The sequence below is a fragment of the Octopus sinensis genome, linkage group LG10 (assembly GCF_006345805.1).
Source record: "Octopus sinensis linkage group LG10, ASM634580v1, whole genome shotgun sequence".
Lineage (NCBI taxonomy): Eukaryota > Metazoa > Mollusca > Cephalopoda > Octopoda > Octopodidae > Octopus > Octopus sinensis.
The window spans coordinates 56256066-56274002 of record NC_043006.1 but is presented as its reverse complement, the minus strand read 5'-3'; the positions used below and the strand labels follow the sequence as shown (position 1 = coordinate 56274002).

At 37.4% G+C, this 17937-nt stretch overlaps 1 protein-coding gene across 1 annotated transcript in view; it reads left to right on the top strand.

The window, feature by feature from the left end:
* The window catches only part of LOC115216744 (corticotropin-releasing factor-binding protein), a 160030-nt gene that overhangs the window by 79488 nt on the left and 62605 nt on the right, over nt 1–17937 (top strand). The window contains exon 2 of the mRNA XM_036506702.1: nt 11757–11805. Within this exon, the coding sequence (XP_036362595.1) occupies nt 11757–11805 (49 nt within the window). The remainder of the gene's footprint in view (nt 1–11756; nt 11806–17937) is intronic.

Here is a 17937-nt window from a genome sequence, read left to right as displayed (position 1 = left end):
CACATCACTGTCCTATTCAATGTCAATCACTCTGGTGTTACTTGGATGCGATTTAACAAAGTGCTGACTTGCACAGCTATTTGTGCATGACATTCCCTAAATCTTTTGATCCAGTAACCTTGAAATTCATTCGGACCCGAGGCCTTCCATTTACTAATTTTTTTATTGATTTCCTTCACTTCCCTAACTGAAATTACTAGTTCTACCTGTTTGGAGCAGACGACTGTTTGCTTCAGTTCTTGCAATCATTAGGCATCCTTCTTGTACTCCTTGTCTCTGCTCCAAATGTCACCCCAAACCCTTTGAACTACATTGTTATCTGTAACAACTTTTCATCTGTACACTCTCTATTTCTATATAGAATCACTTCTGATCTACTCTGAATAACCTATTCTGGTGGTAAACCTTCATTTTTTTGGTCGTATCTTACTATCTTTGATTTCTTTGCAACGGGGTGCTGCTACAGTTCCTCCATTACCAATTTCGGGATCTTTATTTCAATATAATACTTCCTTTTCAGCGCCCTGTATTTAAGGTCCCCTTTCACTTTCCAGTCTAACACAGAAATTTCCTTCAAGAGCATATCTAACACTGTATTATATATATTTTATTTTTTATTTATGATTTAGATTATGTCTGTCATTGTTTGAATTGCATAATAGTGTTTTTTTCATATATATATATATATATATATATATATATATATACAAGGTGCGGTGAATAAACTGTTGTCTAAATTACGTAAAACCGAAAATAACACGGAGATCTTATTTTAACATATATTTACCGAAATTATAAAAAATATATCTTGAAATACGAAAGAGTAAATGTATTCAATAAAATCGACATTGGCTTCAACCACGACCTCCCATCAACTTCAGAATCTCCTGAAACTCTTCTGGTCGGTCTCTTTGTATAAGTTCATGATTGATGCAGTAATCCTTTGATGTTATAAGGAATTTTGTTGGTCTCTTGCACAACCGTGCCGCACACATAATAATCACGGGGATTGCAATCCGGGGAGTTATGTTGCCAGATGTTAGGGGTCGTTTGGTCTGACGGGAATGACTGTATTCTCCTGCTGGTGTGGCATGGTGCAGAGTCATGTTGCCAGGTATAGGATTTTCTAGTAGCCATCCTCTTGACCGAGAGCAACATTTCCTCCTCCACGCACTTTGTGTAGGCCTCCATGTTAAGTATGACGCCTTGTGGGAAGATGAATGGAGGCATAACGTCGCCATCACTAGTGATCACTCCAAACACTGTGATTTTGATAAGATGTTTGATTTTTGTCACTCTCGGTTCATGTCCTCAGATTGCACTGTCCTCAGGTTGCCATCGAAACACTCTGAAATGTTCGTACTCGACCTTCCGGTAAAAATGCCAAGCAGTACAGCATGTCGTTTCCAAATTTTCCAGCAAAGTGAATTGAGTCATGGTGCAGTTTTTCTCACAAGACAGTTCCCAAATGACCCTACTACACTGTATAGTCAGCAAAATCCAAAACAAACGATGTGCATGTACGAAATTAAAAACATAAAATACCGATAATTTATCTATCGCACGCTGTATACACACACACACACACACACATACATTATATATATATATATATATATATACATATATATATATATATAAAGGGAGAGAGAGAGAGAGAACAATAGATAGATATACATAGTATATATGGATAATATATATTGAGTGTGTATGTATATGACTTGTTAGAGGAGCATCTCTTCCATCTGATTTCAAATCATACCGCAGTTAACTGTGCCGTTTGTCTTTTCTGAGTCGTAAAAATTTACCACTTCAGAATAATGGATTGCACTATTACAGGATTATACGAGACACTTGCCGTACCTATTCTCTTCTGACAGTAAGACTTGCGATGTATTAAGCCGTATCGGCGCTATTCAGTTAGTCTTTCGCTTGTATAAACATTAGTAGTGTGAAGCGGAGACAACTGTAACAAGTGCTCAAGAGTTTTTTCTTCAGTTCTTCGTTTATATTTTTGACTGCGCAGACAATCTTGGTCAGTGAATGCCTTAAAATTTCAGACCTTAAATGTACGTAACTGACATCGAATATGCAGTACTGTTACAATGTTATGAAAGTAAACGAGATACAAAAATTGAGAGAACGCTCTGTTTTTTGTCTTTTTCTTTTCATAAAGATAATCAGTTCAGCCAACAAAGCTACTTTATGTAACTGTATATTAATATATGGTCAGATGTTGTTTCCCCCACAACATTTTAATATGATAAAACGATAGACTATTTATAAAAGTGTCAAATATAATGGAAACCATAATTTAGCTGGAATGTTTGTGTATAACAGTCTCAAGAAGACTGGCTTCATTGATGAAAAGAAGCCAACGTAAGCACTTAATGGAATTCAAAATAATCTTCTAAGATTCTACTAGAGTCAATAGCACCTTCGGTATGCAAAACAAATCTATAAATTTCTAACAATCAACCAACAAATGCTGTAACAATCAACCAAATTCAATGTTAATATAAAAGAATTCTATAGAAGAATCGTTAAGTAGTTTTGTTATTGCTCCTCTTTGAAACGGACAATTCGTATCCTATTTTACTGCTTCGAGTTTACTATCATTGTTGTCAGGGGATTTTGGTCAACGAGGCTAAATTCACACGGAATACGTCATTTTCCTTACAAGCACGTATCATAAATATTCAATTTTACGGAAGAAGGGATTCGTATTAATGGATAAAACTTTAGTAGAATCTTTCCTTAAACGAAAAGAATAATTCAAGTTCTGATGACTTCATTTTCAAAGACTTTGGGAAAACATGAGTATAAGATTTATATTAACTACAATGAGATAACATACGTCCGAGAAATCTGCTGGTGTTGCTGCTGCTGCTGCTACTACTACTACTACTACTACTACTACTGTTGCTGCTGCTGTTGCTTCTGCTGCTGCTGCTACTGCTGCGGCTGCTGCGGCTGCTGCTGCTAAATCTTTTAACAAAGGCACAAAGCGAGTAATTCGGAAAATTAAACCGACCTTAGTACTTGACTTATGCTGTATTTTATCGACCCCTGCAGGAATGAATGCTAAAGTGGATCATTTTGAAGGAAAGGGTTAGGTTGATAACATCAACCCCAGTATTAGACTGGTGTTTTAGATTATCAACCTCACAAAAATGAAAGGCAAGGTTGAACTGGATGCGATTTGAACGTAGAACATAAAGCTTTGGAAGAAATACCACTAAGTGTATTGTCTGATGCGTTAATGATTCTGCTATGTCACCTCCTTCCTTATCTACTGCAGACACAAGGCCTGAAATTTGGGGGAAGGGGTTAGACGATTACTCTCCTGGTACTCTCCTGGTACATGGTTCATCTGTTTCTTTATTACCCACAAGGGGCTAAACACAGAGGGGACAAACAAGGACAGACAAACGGATTAAGTCGATGATATCGACCCCAGTGCGTAACTGGTACTTAATATATCGACATCGAAAGGATGAAAGGCAAAGTCGACCTCGGCGGAATTTGAACTCAGAACGTAACGGCAGACGAAATACGGCTACGCATTTCGCCCTGCGTGCTAAAAGTTCTGTCAGCTCGCCGCCTTAGGTACATGTTTCCTCGACCCCAAAATGATTAATGTCGAACTCGGCGGAATCTGAGATCAGAATGTAAAGCTAGGGCAATTGCCGCTATGCATTTCGTTCAGCGCGATTCAGCCAATTCGTCGCCTTGCGCCTGCTTAGTAAAAATATTTTCAAAGTTTGGCACAAGGCCAACAGCTACGAGGTAGAGGGTAAATCAGTTACACCGACCCCATTACTCCAGTGGCTGCTTATTTTATCGATCCCGAACGGATGAAAGGCAAAGTCAACTTCGTTAGTATTTGAATTCAGAACGCAAAGATCGGGAAAAAAACAACACAAAGCATTTTACACGGCGTGTTAAAGATCCTGTCTGCTCGCTGCTCTTATAATGATAATGAGAAGCGAGGGAAGGGGTAATGATTCCTTTTTAGCCGCATGTGGGCGTTATATAAAGATAGGGATGGGTAGTTTATATAATAGACGAGTTGAAAGTTGATAAATAAAAGGCAGAAAATTTGGGTCACTAGTTTTGATGAAGTCTTGAGCAACTCATACTAGTGACGAATAGTCTATTGTCACAAAAGGTTTTATAAGTAGTTCCTTTGTTGGTGTATAAACAATAAAGGGATCCCGTGTTTGCTAGAGTTTAAATATAATAGTTCACACGCACCGAAATTTACATTGCCGTATTTTTCTGATATGATCTTTCTGACATGATCCACATACCCCGACCTCGTTCTTTGTATAGTTGCGTATTTTGTTTTTCGAAGTCTTCCAGTAATTCGTTCAGATCGTTCATTAATGATTCAATTTTTATGTGCAGCATACGAAATGAGCTATGTCAGTTTTGTTGGTCCGTAACTTGAATTTGCCTTTATTTTATATTCGGTATTTTCTTCTAATGAATCTTTCTTTTTAGTGTTGTCACAAACAATTTGACCATTTTTCTCCCCCATCTCCTCCATAACATCTCAAAATGATGGGGTAGTATTGCTGGGAAGGAAACTTAACTCATTGAAAAATATAGACCAAAACTTAATCATTTTATTCTATCAAAACAAAATCATGTTAAATTAACAAAACCTAATCGTTCCCAACAATTTTTATTATCTCCCTTATACCGAAAAATCCCTGATTACCTCCTCCTGTTTGGAACTCTTCTGCATTACACAATAGCGAAGAGATGACACTGTATCTGTAAATGAATTTGAAAAACTTGAAAAAAAACCCACGAATCCGGTTATTTCTACAAAAACAATATCACTACACACATTTTCCTAACATGACGATTTTAATATACTTTTAACCATATAATACAAATCTTCTGTAGTTTTGTCATTCCATTTTCTTTTTTATACATCTAACCACGTGCTTTCACATACCAACTCTCTCACCGTATATATATATATTATATATATATATATATGATGTAAGGGTAAGATTCAGTATCAAGGTGTAGGAAGTTTGTAATCTTCAAGCAGTCCGTAGAAGTTATAAAAAAACAACTTTCAGAAACAATAGTAGTCTATTCACGTAGAAGACTGCAAACTTTTACCGTATCGAAGCTCGATAAGCTGCAAAAGTTCTTTTTCTATGGCTTATGGTTAGTAGGTGGAGGCGCAATGGCCCAGTGGTTAAGACAGCGAACTCACGGTCGGAGGATCGTGGTTTCGATTCCCAGACCGGGCGTTGTGTGTGTTTATTGAGCGAAAACACCTAAAAGAGCTCCACAAGTCTCCGACAGGGGATGGTGGCGACCCCTGTTATACTCTTTCGCCACAACTTTCACTCTCTCTTCCTGTTTCTTGAGTAACACTACGATGGACTGGCGTCCCGTCCAGCTGAGGGGAGCATATACGCCACAGAAACCGGTAAACCGGGCTCATGAGCCTGGCCAGGCTTGAAAAGGGTGACGTTTACGTTTATCGTTACGGTTAGCAGCAGGGGTTGCTGTGTATACGAATAAAAATCCCAAATTATAGAATGGTGTTGATAAAATCCAGACTACATATTTCATAGTTAACAGAACGTCGGAAGTAGTAATCATCAGTATCTATGATTTTGTGTATATATATATATATATATAAATATATATATATGTATATATATATATATATATATATATATAGTACATGCACTAAATGCAAAACATGAAAGCAAACGGTCAAGGATAGTAAGAATGTACAAGTGCATGGATACATATTTCTCTCATACCAAATATTTTTTTTAGTCTCTTGTTCAGGTAAACGAAGTATAAATCAATGGAACCAGGTTCATAATACAGACGACAAACACACATACGAGGGGCGTTCAATAAGTAATGCCTCTGACCCACTTGCCTTTGTTTGATCTAGCTGAGATTTTGCATGTACAATTATTGATATCTCTATAGATTAAATGGCAAATTACAGCTCCGAACTAATTGTGGTTTCTGATTTACAGGTGTTTGAAATGAGTCAAGTGGGAAATGGAGCATATTGAGTGTCGAGCAGTGATCCAGTTTTTGTATTTGAAATGACGCACACCACAGGAGACTTTTAATGAAATGAAAGTAACTTATGGTGATGATGCCCCATCATATGACCTTGTAAAACGCTGGCATCGTGAATTCAAACATGGTCGGAACTCTGTGGAAACAACTCCCAGATCTGGTCGCACCCCTTCTGCCATTGATGAGGCATCTGTCCGTCAAGTTGAGGCTGCCATTTTGGAAGATCGACGCATAACTATTCGCCAAATAGCCCATGAGGTCAAGATTAGTACCGGGTCTGTGGAAACTATCATTCATGACCATTTGCATATGCAAAAGGTGTCTGCCAGATGGATTTCCAGGTTGCTCACACCTTTCCAGAAGCAAGAACGCAAGAATTCCAGAAGCAAGAATTTAGGGATGTGCCAAGAAGATGAGTCAAAATTTTTCAAAAGACTGATTACACAGGATGAGACCTGGGTCCATCACTATGATCCAGAGACCAAAGCGCAGTCAATGCAGTGGAAGCACCATGACTCACCTCCTCCAAAGAAGGCAAGGGTGCAGCTTTCCGCTGGCAAGGTCATGCTCACAGTCTTCTGGGACCAGGACGGAGTAGTGATGACAGATTTCCTGGCAAAGGGTACCACAATTACAGGAGCCTATCATGTTTCACTTTTGAGGAAATTAAGAGAAGCTATCGAAACCAAGAGGCGGGGCAAGATCAGCAAAGGCATCCTCCTGCTGCAGGACAACGCTCCGGTCCACAACTCGCGTGTCGCCAGATCAGAAGCACAGGCGTGCGGCTATGAACTCTTCCCCCATCCCCTACTCTCCTGACCTTGCACCCTCTGATTTTCACCTCTTCCCAGCCATGAAGTTGTTTTTGAAAGGAAAGCGTTTCCCAGATGATGCAGCCTTGATTTCTGAAGTCACGTCGTGGTTGGAGGACCAAGCTGGGGTCTTCTACGAAAACGGTCTCCAGAACTGCATCAAACGATGGGAGAAATGCGTACCTCTGGGTTGTTCCTATGTAGAAAAAGACTAATACCTGTGCCAAGTTTCGTTGCTCTACTGCTATGGGAAGTGGGTCAGGGGCATTACTTATTGAACGCCCCTCGTATATGTATATGTATGTGTGTGTGTCTGCATATATACATACATACATACATACATACATATATATATATATTATATATATATATATATATATATGTATGTATATATATATATATATATATATGTTTATGTATATATATATGTATATATATATATATGTGTATATATATATGTATATATATATATATATATAATATATATATATAATATATTATATATATATATATATATATATATTATATATATATATATATATATACTGAACTACAAAAGAAACGACGCACTGTAAATGATAATTTGTTTCACGCTCGATATTGAGTTTATATGAATTTTATCACATTTCTAGGTAATTTGACATCAGATAGATGTCACTGACTCACAACATCTCTCTTTTGAAAATACAAGAATTGCATGTAAGTTTTGAACCCGCTCACTTTTCCTGAACATGGTAATGCTTGTGAACGAATTTTTATGAAAAGCATGAGGCACATGCAAAACTTGTAATTATTGGGTATAAAAACCTGTCATTCGTTTCCTGAACGCAGCAAGCATACTAGAGATGACATGAAATCAGTGGGTGCAGGCCATCGGATGTCTCTATGCTGGTCAATATCGAAGGGCCATTGTAGTATTCTGACAATTGAGGCGGCTGAGGGGACGAAACCTTGCTACAAACAGCACAGATGATTGTCCATGCAGTGGCCAACCGAGGTTTACAACGGCACGTCAAGAGCGCCACCTGCACCGACAGCACTTGCAGGACCGATTCCGTAGGGCAACGGAATCAGCTAGGCAGACCATTGAGCAGAGACAGTTCTAGCACGACAACGCCCGTGCCTATACTGCCAGGTTGACAACAGACTTCCTCAAAAAGCACAACATCCAGACACTGCCATTGCCAGCACTAAGTCCGGACTTGAACCCCATAGAGCACCTGAGGGACAAAATTTAAAGAAGGCTAAATAACACCCGCCCAAGCCTGATAACTGCGGCACAAATCACTGCAAAATTTAAGTGTGGAAGATGCAATCATCATGGCCTTCATCAATCATTTTGTGTATTGAATGTACAGAAGATACTTAGCGATAATCAACGCTAACGGTGGTCAGACGAGTTATTGAGTTCATTTCTTTAGATCCAGGACACTCCGTCATCACTCCGTCATCACTCCGTCATCACTCCGTCATCACCATGTGACGTCAAACATGTTTCATGAAATGACGTTTTATCGTTAGGAAAGAACGGTTTCTTAATTAGCACCCTCCAATCTGAGCTATAGCAATCTGTTAATAAACTGATTTCTATTCAGTATGTGTGCAGCATTTCTTTTGTGGTTCCGTTTATATATATTGGACGGGCCTACCAAATCCACTCACAAGGCTCTGGTTCGCCCCAGGCTATAGTATTAGACAAGATACAATGAAGTGTGGAGTTCATAAAATACTCAAACTAAAGAAAATTCAAGCTGTGACTACGTTTATCATTGTATATATGCATGTTAGTGTGCTTGGCGTAAAAACGCTCTGTATGTGTGCACGCGTACATACGTGTATATGCATTTCTGTGTGTGTTTTAAATGGTGTATCTGGGTTTGTGACATATTTCATTATCATACATTTATTCAATCTGCATAAATAAATTGCCATCAACATTTTTCCCCTATTTCTGCTAATTTAATCTAACACGAGAAATTTTTGATGACCGATGTATACCACTTTGTACTTAATCAACTAAATGACTGTAATTGTCTATAGCAATCACATCGTTAAAATACAATTTTCTTCCAATATAACAAGTAATTATTGAAGGAAATTGAATGTTTATTATTAATATAATGGATCAGAAATTGATAAAAGAGGGAGTAAAAAGAAGACGAACAGAATGTCGCTGAACAGCAATACCTAGTTAGCCAAAATTGCGACTATTGACAGAATTAGACTCTGTAATAAATGGATAAAGGGCGACTAATTTTACGCGTATTTCTTGTAATTTAATTTCTTTTTGTCTTACTTATTTACATCGCCTCCTCTTCCCCCTCCTCTTCCTCCTTCTTTCTCTTCATTTTTATCTAATCTTGTACAGTTGCCGCTGCTTTTCCTTTTGTCCTTCCTGTCTTTTTTCTTTCTTTTTTATTTCTTCCTTTTCTTCTTTTTCTTCTTCTTCTTCTTCTTCTTCTTCTTCTTCTTCTTCTTCTTCTTCTCCACCTCCTCCTTCTTGTTCTTGTTCTTGTTGTTATTGTTGTTATTGTTGTTATTGTTGTTGTTGTTCTTCTTCTTCCTCTTTTTGTTGTTGTTGTTGTTGTCATTGTTCTTCTTCTTGGAATTCTTCTAGTTCTATTTTTTTCCATTCGACTTCTTTATTGCTGCCGTTATAAGGCTTATAACAATTTGTTTCGTCGTCAGGACGAAGGGCCCGAGTACATAAATCACTCATAAGGCCTCCTTATCGTGAATGGAGTAGAAGACGTCCTGAAATTGGGCATCTGGACGGAATGCATACAACAGAGTGAACGCCTCTAAAGTTGGCCAATAGCCATGATAAAATTTCAACTCAGAAGACCAAGAACAAGGAACCAGTACTGCAAGCAATCCAATACGAAGCTCGAACGATACCACCGATTTACTGCATGACATTGGTTCTTCAGTCATTGAAAACCGAAGGAACACAAGCTAGGTTATCTCGGCAGGATTTGAACTCAAAATGCAAAGCACCGGTATTTTGTCTGAGGTTTCAAAGACGAATTGATAGCCTGCAAAATAGATATCAGTTTCACATTTTGTCACAAGGCCAGCAATTTCGTGGGAGGTGGTAAGTCGATTACATCATCCCCCACCCAGTGATTGACTGGTATTTATTTTAACGACCTCGGAAGGATGACAGGCAAAGTCAACCGCCGTGGAATTGGAACTCAGCGTAAAGGCGGACGAAATATTGCAAAGCATCGATCCCAGTGATCGACTGATATTTATTTTAACGAACCCGATAGGATGAAAGGCTAAGCCAGCCACGGTGGAATTTGAACTCAGAACATTAAGGTAGACCTAATGCTGCCAAGCATTTTGCCCAGCGTTCTCACGATTCTGTCAGTTCGTTGGCTTGCCTACTAAATAAGTATTGTATTGTCCTACATCAAACGCGTCAGAATTCGTAACCGGTTTCGATTTTTCTTCTTTTTACCTCGAAAATATACTTTATGATCAATGATTCAGCCCAAAGAAGATGGACAGAGTTTAGTAATGTGGATGGAGAGCAATGCTCGTCTCACTGTAAGCAACTAAAGTACTGAGCAGTTGACGGTTGTTATTAGATCCCCCATTTAAGTATACACGCATGGGGCGTCCTGAGGGTTAACCTAGATAGCTAGACAGACAGACAGACAGACAGACAGACAGACGGACAGGCAGACAGACAGACAGACAGATAGATAGATAGATAGATTATTAGATCAAAATGCTGCACTAGACCACTGCACTAAACCATTCTTTTATCGTATACATGCTTCAGTCATTGGACTGCAGCCATGCTGAAGCACCACTTTGAAGGATTTAGTTTTCGCAATCGACTCCAGTACTAATTTTTAAGCATGGTATTCATTCCATTGTTCTCTTTGCCGAAATGCTAAGTTATGGGGACGTAAAGAAGCCAACACTGCTTGTCAAGCATGGCGGACAGGCACTAATACACATAGATACATACATACACACATATATACATATACATTCATTCACACACAAACACGCACACACACGTATATATGACGAACTTTTTTCAGTTTGTGTCCACCGAATCTACGCATAACTTTGGACGGCCTGGGACTATAGTAGAAGACACTTGCCAAAAGTAGTACGCATTGGGACTGAATTCAGAACCATTTGATTTGGAAGCAAACCTCACAGCTACGCCTGAGCTATTCACACAACCACTTCAGAGTTATTTCATATGTCTTTCTTTTTTTTGACATGATTTATCATTAAAACTGTAGATATTTCTTTTATTAAACGTGTGGTTTTACTTATGTAAAGAATTGTTTTAATTCATAACATTAAGTTAAACCCCTATTTATGTATGCATGCATGAATTAAGTCCGCCAATTGGTCCTAACAAAGTTTTGTCTATTTCATAGTGACACGAGTTCAAATGATGAGTTGTTCATACTCTCAGGTTCCCATTTTCAAATAGAGTGATTTGCCTCTTAGAAAATTAAGTGCATGAAATACGCATCTCCGAACCAACATCTGATAAAGGCATTACAGCCTTTGCCACCCATCGTTTTCATTATCGTTCATTTCCCAGCATATCCTCTTTAGGAAAAAATGGTAGGGGTGTGCTTTGAAGCGAAATATAGCGGTTAGTTTTTGCAGCTCAAACAACCACATACCAGTTCATTTGTGGTACGCTTTTGTTAGCAGCGGAAGTTTTGACAGTCGTTGCTGTAGTATTTATAGTATTTATGGAAATGTGTTTGTGGTAGTAGTGGTACCAGTTGCAATTGTATTTTGCATTCTTTGTTGCAGTGATGTTAAGAGGAGAAATGGAACTCCTGTAACTATTTCTAAATATTTTTCCTCTTATTTTTTCAGAGGCATGCAATATTTCGAAGACAAGCTGGTCTCCTCGCCGGAAAAATAGGTAATTAATATCTTCTCTTTTACCTGTTTTATCTTTTTTTTACTTGTTTCAGTCATTAGACTGTGGCCATGATGAGGCATCGCATTGAATTTTTCAAGTCAAATGAAACGACCGCATTTCTTATATATATATATATATATCAAGCCAAGTATTTATTGCCGAACCCCTACGTTACGGGGACGTAAACACACCATCACCGGCTGTCAAGCTGTGGTAGGGGACAGACACAGACACAAAGACACACATTCGAAGGTCTTTCAATTCCCGTATACCAAATCCACTCAAATGTCTTTGGTCGGTCCGAGACTATAAAAAAAGACATTTGCCTAAGGTGCCACGCAGTGAAACTGAAACCGGAACCGTGTGGCTAGGAAGAAAACTTCTTACCACACAACCACAATGCGCCAATATTTAATCTTAGACAATGTTTATAAATTGTAAGAATTTGATCTGAAGCACAAAGAAAATATTTTTATCTTCAACTGCTTCGTCAGAGAATGAAGTGTAATGCATACAATCCTTTGTTACAGGGCCTCCGTAATTTGGCGGTAGAAAGGGAATAAGAAATCTGGCTTGAATGCTGAAAGCAATATGAGCTCTGCCAAATGTGCTGTGAAGCCAGGAAATGGGGAAGTTTAACAAGACAGATTATGCCTATCAAACGCATATACTATTTGCAGGACACACGCATTCATTTATATTTATGTATGTCTATACTGACATGTGTGTGTGGTTTATTCCGTTATTGGCGGAATCGACAAAAATATACCTCGTGCAGCATCAGATAAATAACATTCACGATACACAGGATTTAAATGCGAGTTACTACAAGCTTCATGCTTCTGATAGAGAATTGTGGCGCTGAAATGATTTGAAATGCGAAAAGTTTATCGCGGATCAAATCCACGAGGTAAAGAGTGGAATCGCGGTGAGCAGATAAGGAGATAATGTGTCTTTGTTCTCTGTGTAAGTTTACCCTGTTGATATATAAATATTTATATATTTTTACTTAAATATTCATCGTAGGAAAATTTTCTACTCAAGGCATAAGGCCCGAAATTTGGGGGGAGGGGCCAGTCAATTAGATCGACCTCAGTATGCAACTGATACTTAATTCATCGACTCCGAAAGGATGAAAAGCAAGTCGACCTCGGAGGAATTTGAACTCAGAATGTAAAGACAGACAAAATAACACTAAGCATTTCGCCCGGCGTGCTAACGTTTCTTATTTCTTTACTATCCACAAGGGTCTAGACACAGAGAGGACGAACAAGGACAGACAAACGGATTAAGTCGATTACATCGACCCCAGTGAACCGGTACTTAATTTATCGACCCCGAAATGATGAAAGACAAAGTCGACCTCGGCGGAATTTGAACTCAGAACGTAGCGGCAGACGAAAAACCGCTAAGCATTTCGCTCGGCGTGCAAACGTTTCTGCCAGCTCGCCGCCTTAATGATGTACAACATAGTGATTCCAATATTTTTGAGTAACAATACTAGTCCCATACATTTTAACGTTTATTATTACATTCTGTAAACCTTTTGAGCGTGCGCATTTTTCAACTCTAGTTTCGTACTTTTTAAGGCAACGCTTGTAATATTTTATATATGTACCGTATTTCTGCTAATGGTGTGGCGGCCTTTATTAAACTGATACCCAAACGCCGAGCAACTGGAATACTGTGACTGTCACAATATTTAAAAAATGTACAGTAAAATCGATAATAATTATCGTATTTGTTTAATATCATACGGAGAGATACTGAACACCAGCTAGTATATTATAAGCTGTACTATAAAGCTATGTATTTTTTAAAATATTAATATTAATTTTTAGAAAATCATTAACAAAATCTAAAACGACATGCCATGCAACGAAGAGAAGGCGAAAATGAGTAAGACAAATTCCTTGAAGACAGCTCCGTGCCAAACTATCGCTCATTGGTTGAATGATTTGAAAATTAACCAATAAAACGCGATCATCACGCCAACGGCCACGGCTCCCTTTCACTTTCATTTGCAGCCTAGGAATATATTGTCAGACCCACAATAGACTCGGCTATGATATAGTGTTGTCGGTCACTGCATGCCTGACAGATATTGCCGAGGTTTGATTTTATGACTTAAATGATATAATTATTAATATCAAAGGAAATTCTCACTGCAAGAACAATCAATAGAAGAGGCGTTGATATGGCATTAAATATCGAATAGAAAATCAAAGATATTAATTCTGCTCCAGTATATTCATTCATATTAATGAGTCATCTGATGTAGATAATGTTCAACAGATCACATAGTATAATTCAAAGGTTTTTTTCATGAATAATTGACTGTATTGATACCATTTAAAGGAGAAGTGGGGAAGATTTTATTTGTGAGGCTTTTTTGGATAGTTTGACACAGAAAGAAATAAGCTCTACAGATTTCGTTTTAGTTACAGCAGATGGATCACAAATATGAAAAGAATAAAGAAAGGATTTAAATATCTACTGATATATTCACTTGATAAAAATGACCACCTTTTCCCTTTATTAACCATGAAAAAGCACTCTGCGCTCGAACTTACTCTTGCCAATGCATGGAAGTTATGTCTTTCCTTGCCAAAGTTGTAGACAATATAAAAACAAGAGGTCTAAATTTCCTACTACAAAACACTGTGCATTACAAAACATTGACTCTACTAATCAAGGTATATGTTGACTGTACTAATCAAAACATATGTCTGGTGATTTTCTTATGGTATTGTTCTGAAAAGATTTACGGTTTGCTTGAAATTCATAAAACAATTTTCATAAACCTTAGACCTGCTAATTGCATTTTATAGTGGGCATAAAAATTCATTTAAACTTCCTTAAAAAATACCTTTAACGGTTAAAATTATAAACAACTTATAAATAAGGGCAAACGAAAGAATTTCTAATGCCAAATATGCCGAAAGTTGGACATATTGTCCATAACCATATAATTTTTCACAATACGCACGCTACTCGAAAAAAAAAAGCCGACAGAAATTTCTAAAAAAATTCCATTATTACCATATCGGACCGATTTCAGGGTTAGTTTGTAAGAAACCTCCCTTCGTGAGTGATAAATGTGGCAAAGAAATAAATGAAATACTTACTCATACCCATGGAAGAAGCAAAACACTAAGTCATGAGCAGAATTAAATACCCCAAATACATCTAAAATAGAAATACTCGCCCTTATTTATAAGTTGTATATATACATATATATATATATATACATATATATATATATATATACATACATATATACACACGCGCGCACGCACACACACACACACACACACACACATATATATATGAATAAGAAATAGTGGTACAACAAGTCACCAGTGTTTGCTGGAAATAGCAGCCGATAACAATACGCTGCTATGTAAAGTTTCACTGAAATGTATAATGGCAAAGATGTATGCGGGCAGCGAACTTTAAATTTTTCGTCTTACCTCTAGGAAGAACATTCGAAAATTGGACAATCTAGAATGGATAATCTAGGACCCGAGTTTCGGACTTTTCAAAATACGTTTGTCATCGTAAATTTGATTAGTCCTCATCAGCTAGATTCACCTGCGACGGAAATTTTTAAATATTGCTACATCTTGCCAGTATATTAGCCTGAACCCCTAGCTGGAAAGTAATACTTTTGTATTGCAATGATATTTAAAATTTTATATATATATATATATATATATATGGACAAGCAATAAAAGATATATATACATATTGTGTGTGTATATATATATATATATATATTACTATTATTATCATTATTATTATTATTATTATTATTATTTTGATATATATATATATATATATATATATATATATATATATATTTACATACATACATACATCCATACATACATACATACATCCATACATACATACATATATATGTTTGTATGTACATGTATACATGCCGACGCGCGCATTTATACACAAACCACATATAAACATATTTTCACACGAAACACATACGCACATACACACACACACATACACACACACACACATTAACCCCTTAGACGGGCAAATGCAAATACATACACCCGAATGCAATAGACTCATTAGCGATGCGCTTCTTGTATACTCTAGGGAAATAAACAATCTAATGATATTTCACTGTCATCTGTATCTAGAAAGAAACCACTAAAATTTATGTATTTATAGGATATCATTTCTAGCAAAGTTTGAAGCGTGGGAGTGCGCGTGGCTTGTGTCCATAAATAGACACGAGAAAGCTTTCAAATCCATGTCTATATTCGTGCTTGAATATATGCATGTATGTATGTTCGTATCAGTCTATCTATCTATCTATCTATCTATCTATCTATCTATCTATCTATCTATCTATCTATCTATCTATCTATCTATCTATCTATCTATCTATCTATCTATCTATCTATCTTTCTATTTACATACATATCTCTCTTTCTCTCTCTCTCTTTCTCTCTCTCCACACATACACACACACACACATATATATATATCTATATATATATATATTATATATATATATATACTCTTTACTCTTTTACTCATTTACTTGTTTCAGTCACTTGACTGCGGCCCTGCTGGAGCACCGCCTTTAATCGAGCAAATCGACCCCAGGACTTATTCTTTGGAAGCCTAGTACTTATTCTATCGGTCTCGTTTGCCGAACCACTAAGTTACGGTGACGTAAACACACCAGCATCGGTTGTCAAGCGATGTTGAGGGAACACGCACAGACACACAAACATATACACACATACATATATGCATATATACGACGGGCTTCTTTCAGTTTCTATCTACCAAATCCACTCACAAGGCCTTGGTCAGCCCGAGGCTATAATAGAAGACACTTGTCTAAGGTACCACGCAGTGCGAATGAATCCCGGAACCATGTGGTTGGTAAGGAAGCCACTTACCACACAGCTCTCTCTCTCTCTCTCTCTCTCCATATATATATAATATATATATATATACATGCACATATAGATTGCGGGGTTGTTGCTTAATGATGAAGGTATTGAATTCAGGATTGTAAGGTCGTTAGGTCGATCCGCGACGGAGAGTTGTGTCTTGAGCAAGTCACTTTATTTCATATTACTTCACTTAGCTGGCAAACGTGACTTGAACCTGTGCTAGGCTTATCACATTCTCTGTAACACAGAATCTTTATTGAGTGCTACAAGAAGGAATGTATAGTATGACTCGCTAACTCGCTGCCTCATTTAGATATTTGTGTACACAGCGATTCGCTAAATTATCCATAAATGTTTATTGAGCAAACATATATGCTCGCAGCTTGGTTATCCGGAAATTGGAGATCCGTGTCGTCCCTTTTCACAATGCTTCGGCCTAAAGTTGAAACGGTACAGTGAAGGGATATCACGATAGCCACTTTCCAGCCATCTACGGATGCTGCCAGCATGTATGTATACAATTTTATGTGCGTTGATTGCATCAAGGCTCTTCAGCTCATATTTGTTGCGGTGTAGGTGTTCTTCCACTCTCAGTTATATTTAATTACATTTATTGTTTTCCTTTTTAGTGAAACTCTGCTAACTAGCTCCCTCATCTAATATACATATATGTGTGTGTGTGTGTGTGTAAATCCCATAAGTAATAAGTGTCAATGGATATTAATGCAATGCTTTTAATTGGCAAGAAGTAACAAAGTAATTCTAGGCCAAGAGTAAAGTCCATGATACTTATCAAACGCGTTTCAAATTAAGCAAAATAATATAAAGATAGACAAGAAATGAGAGATACAATTACATCGGGAATATTCTAGTATAAAAAAAGAGCAAAACGATTTATCGGTTACGTGAAAATTACATATTGCTTTCAAACCCCACTGTTACAAATGAGTAAACAAATAATATGAGTAAACATTATTTGTTTACTCATTTTAAATATAGCCGTAGCTGTGTGGGAAGAAGCTTGCATCACAACCACATGGTTCCGGGATCAGTCTCGCTACGTGAGAACTTGGGGAAATGACTTCTACTATAGCCTCGGGCTGACCAAAGCCTTTTGAGTGGATTTAGTAGACGGAAACTAAACAAAGGCTTCTACATCGTGTTAGTGTATTTTCGATTCCGTAAGATAGCTCTT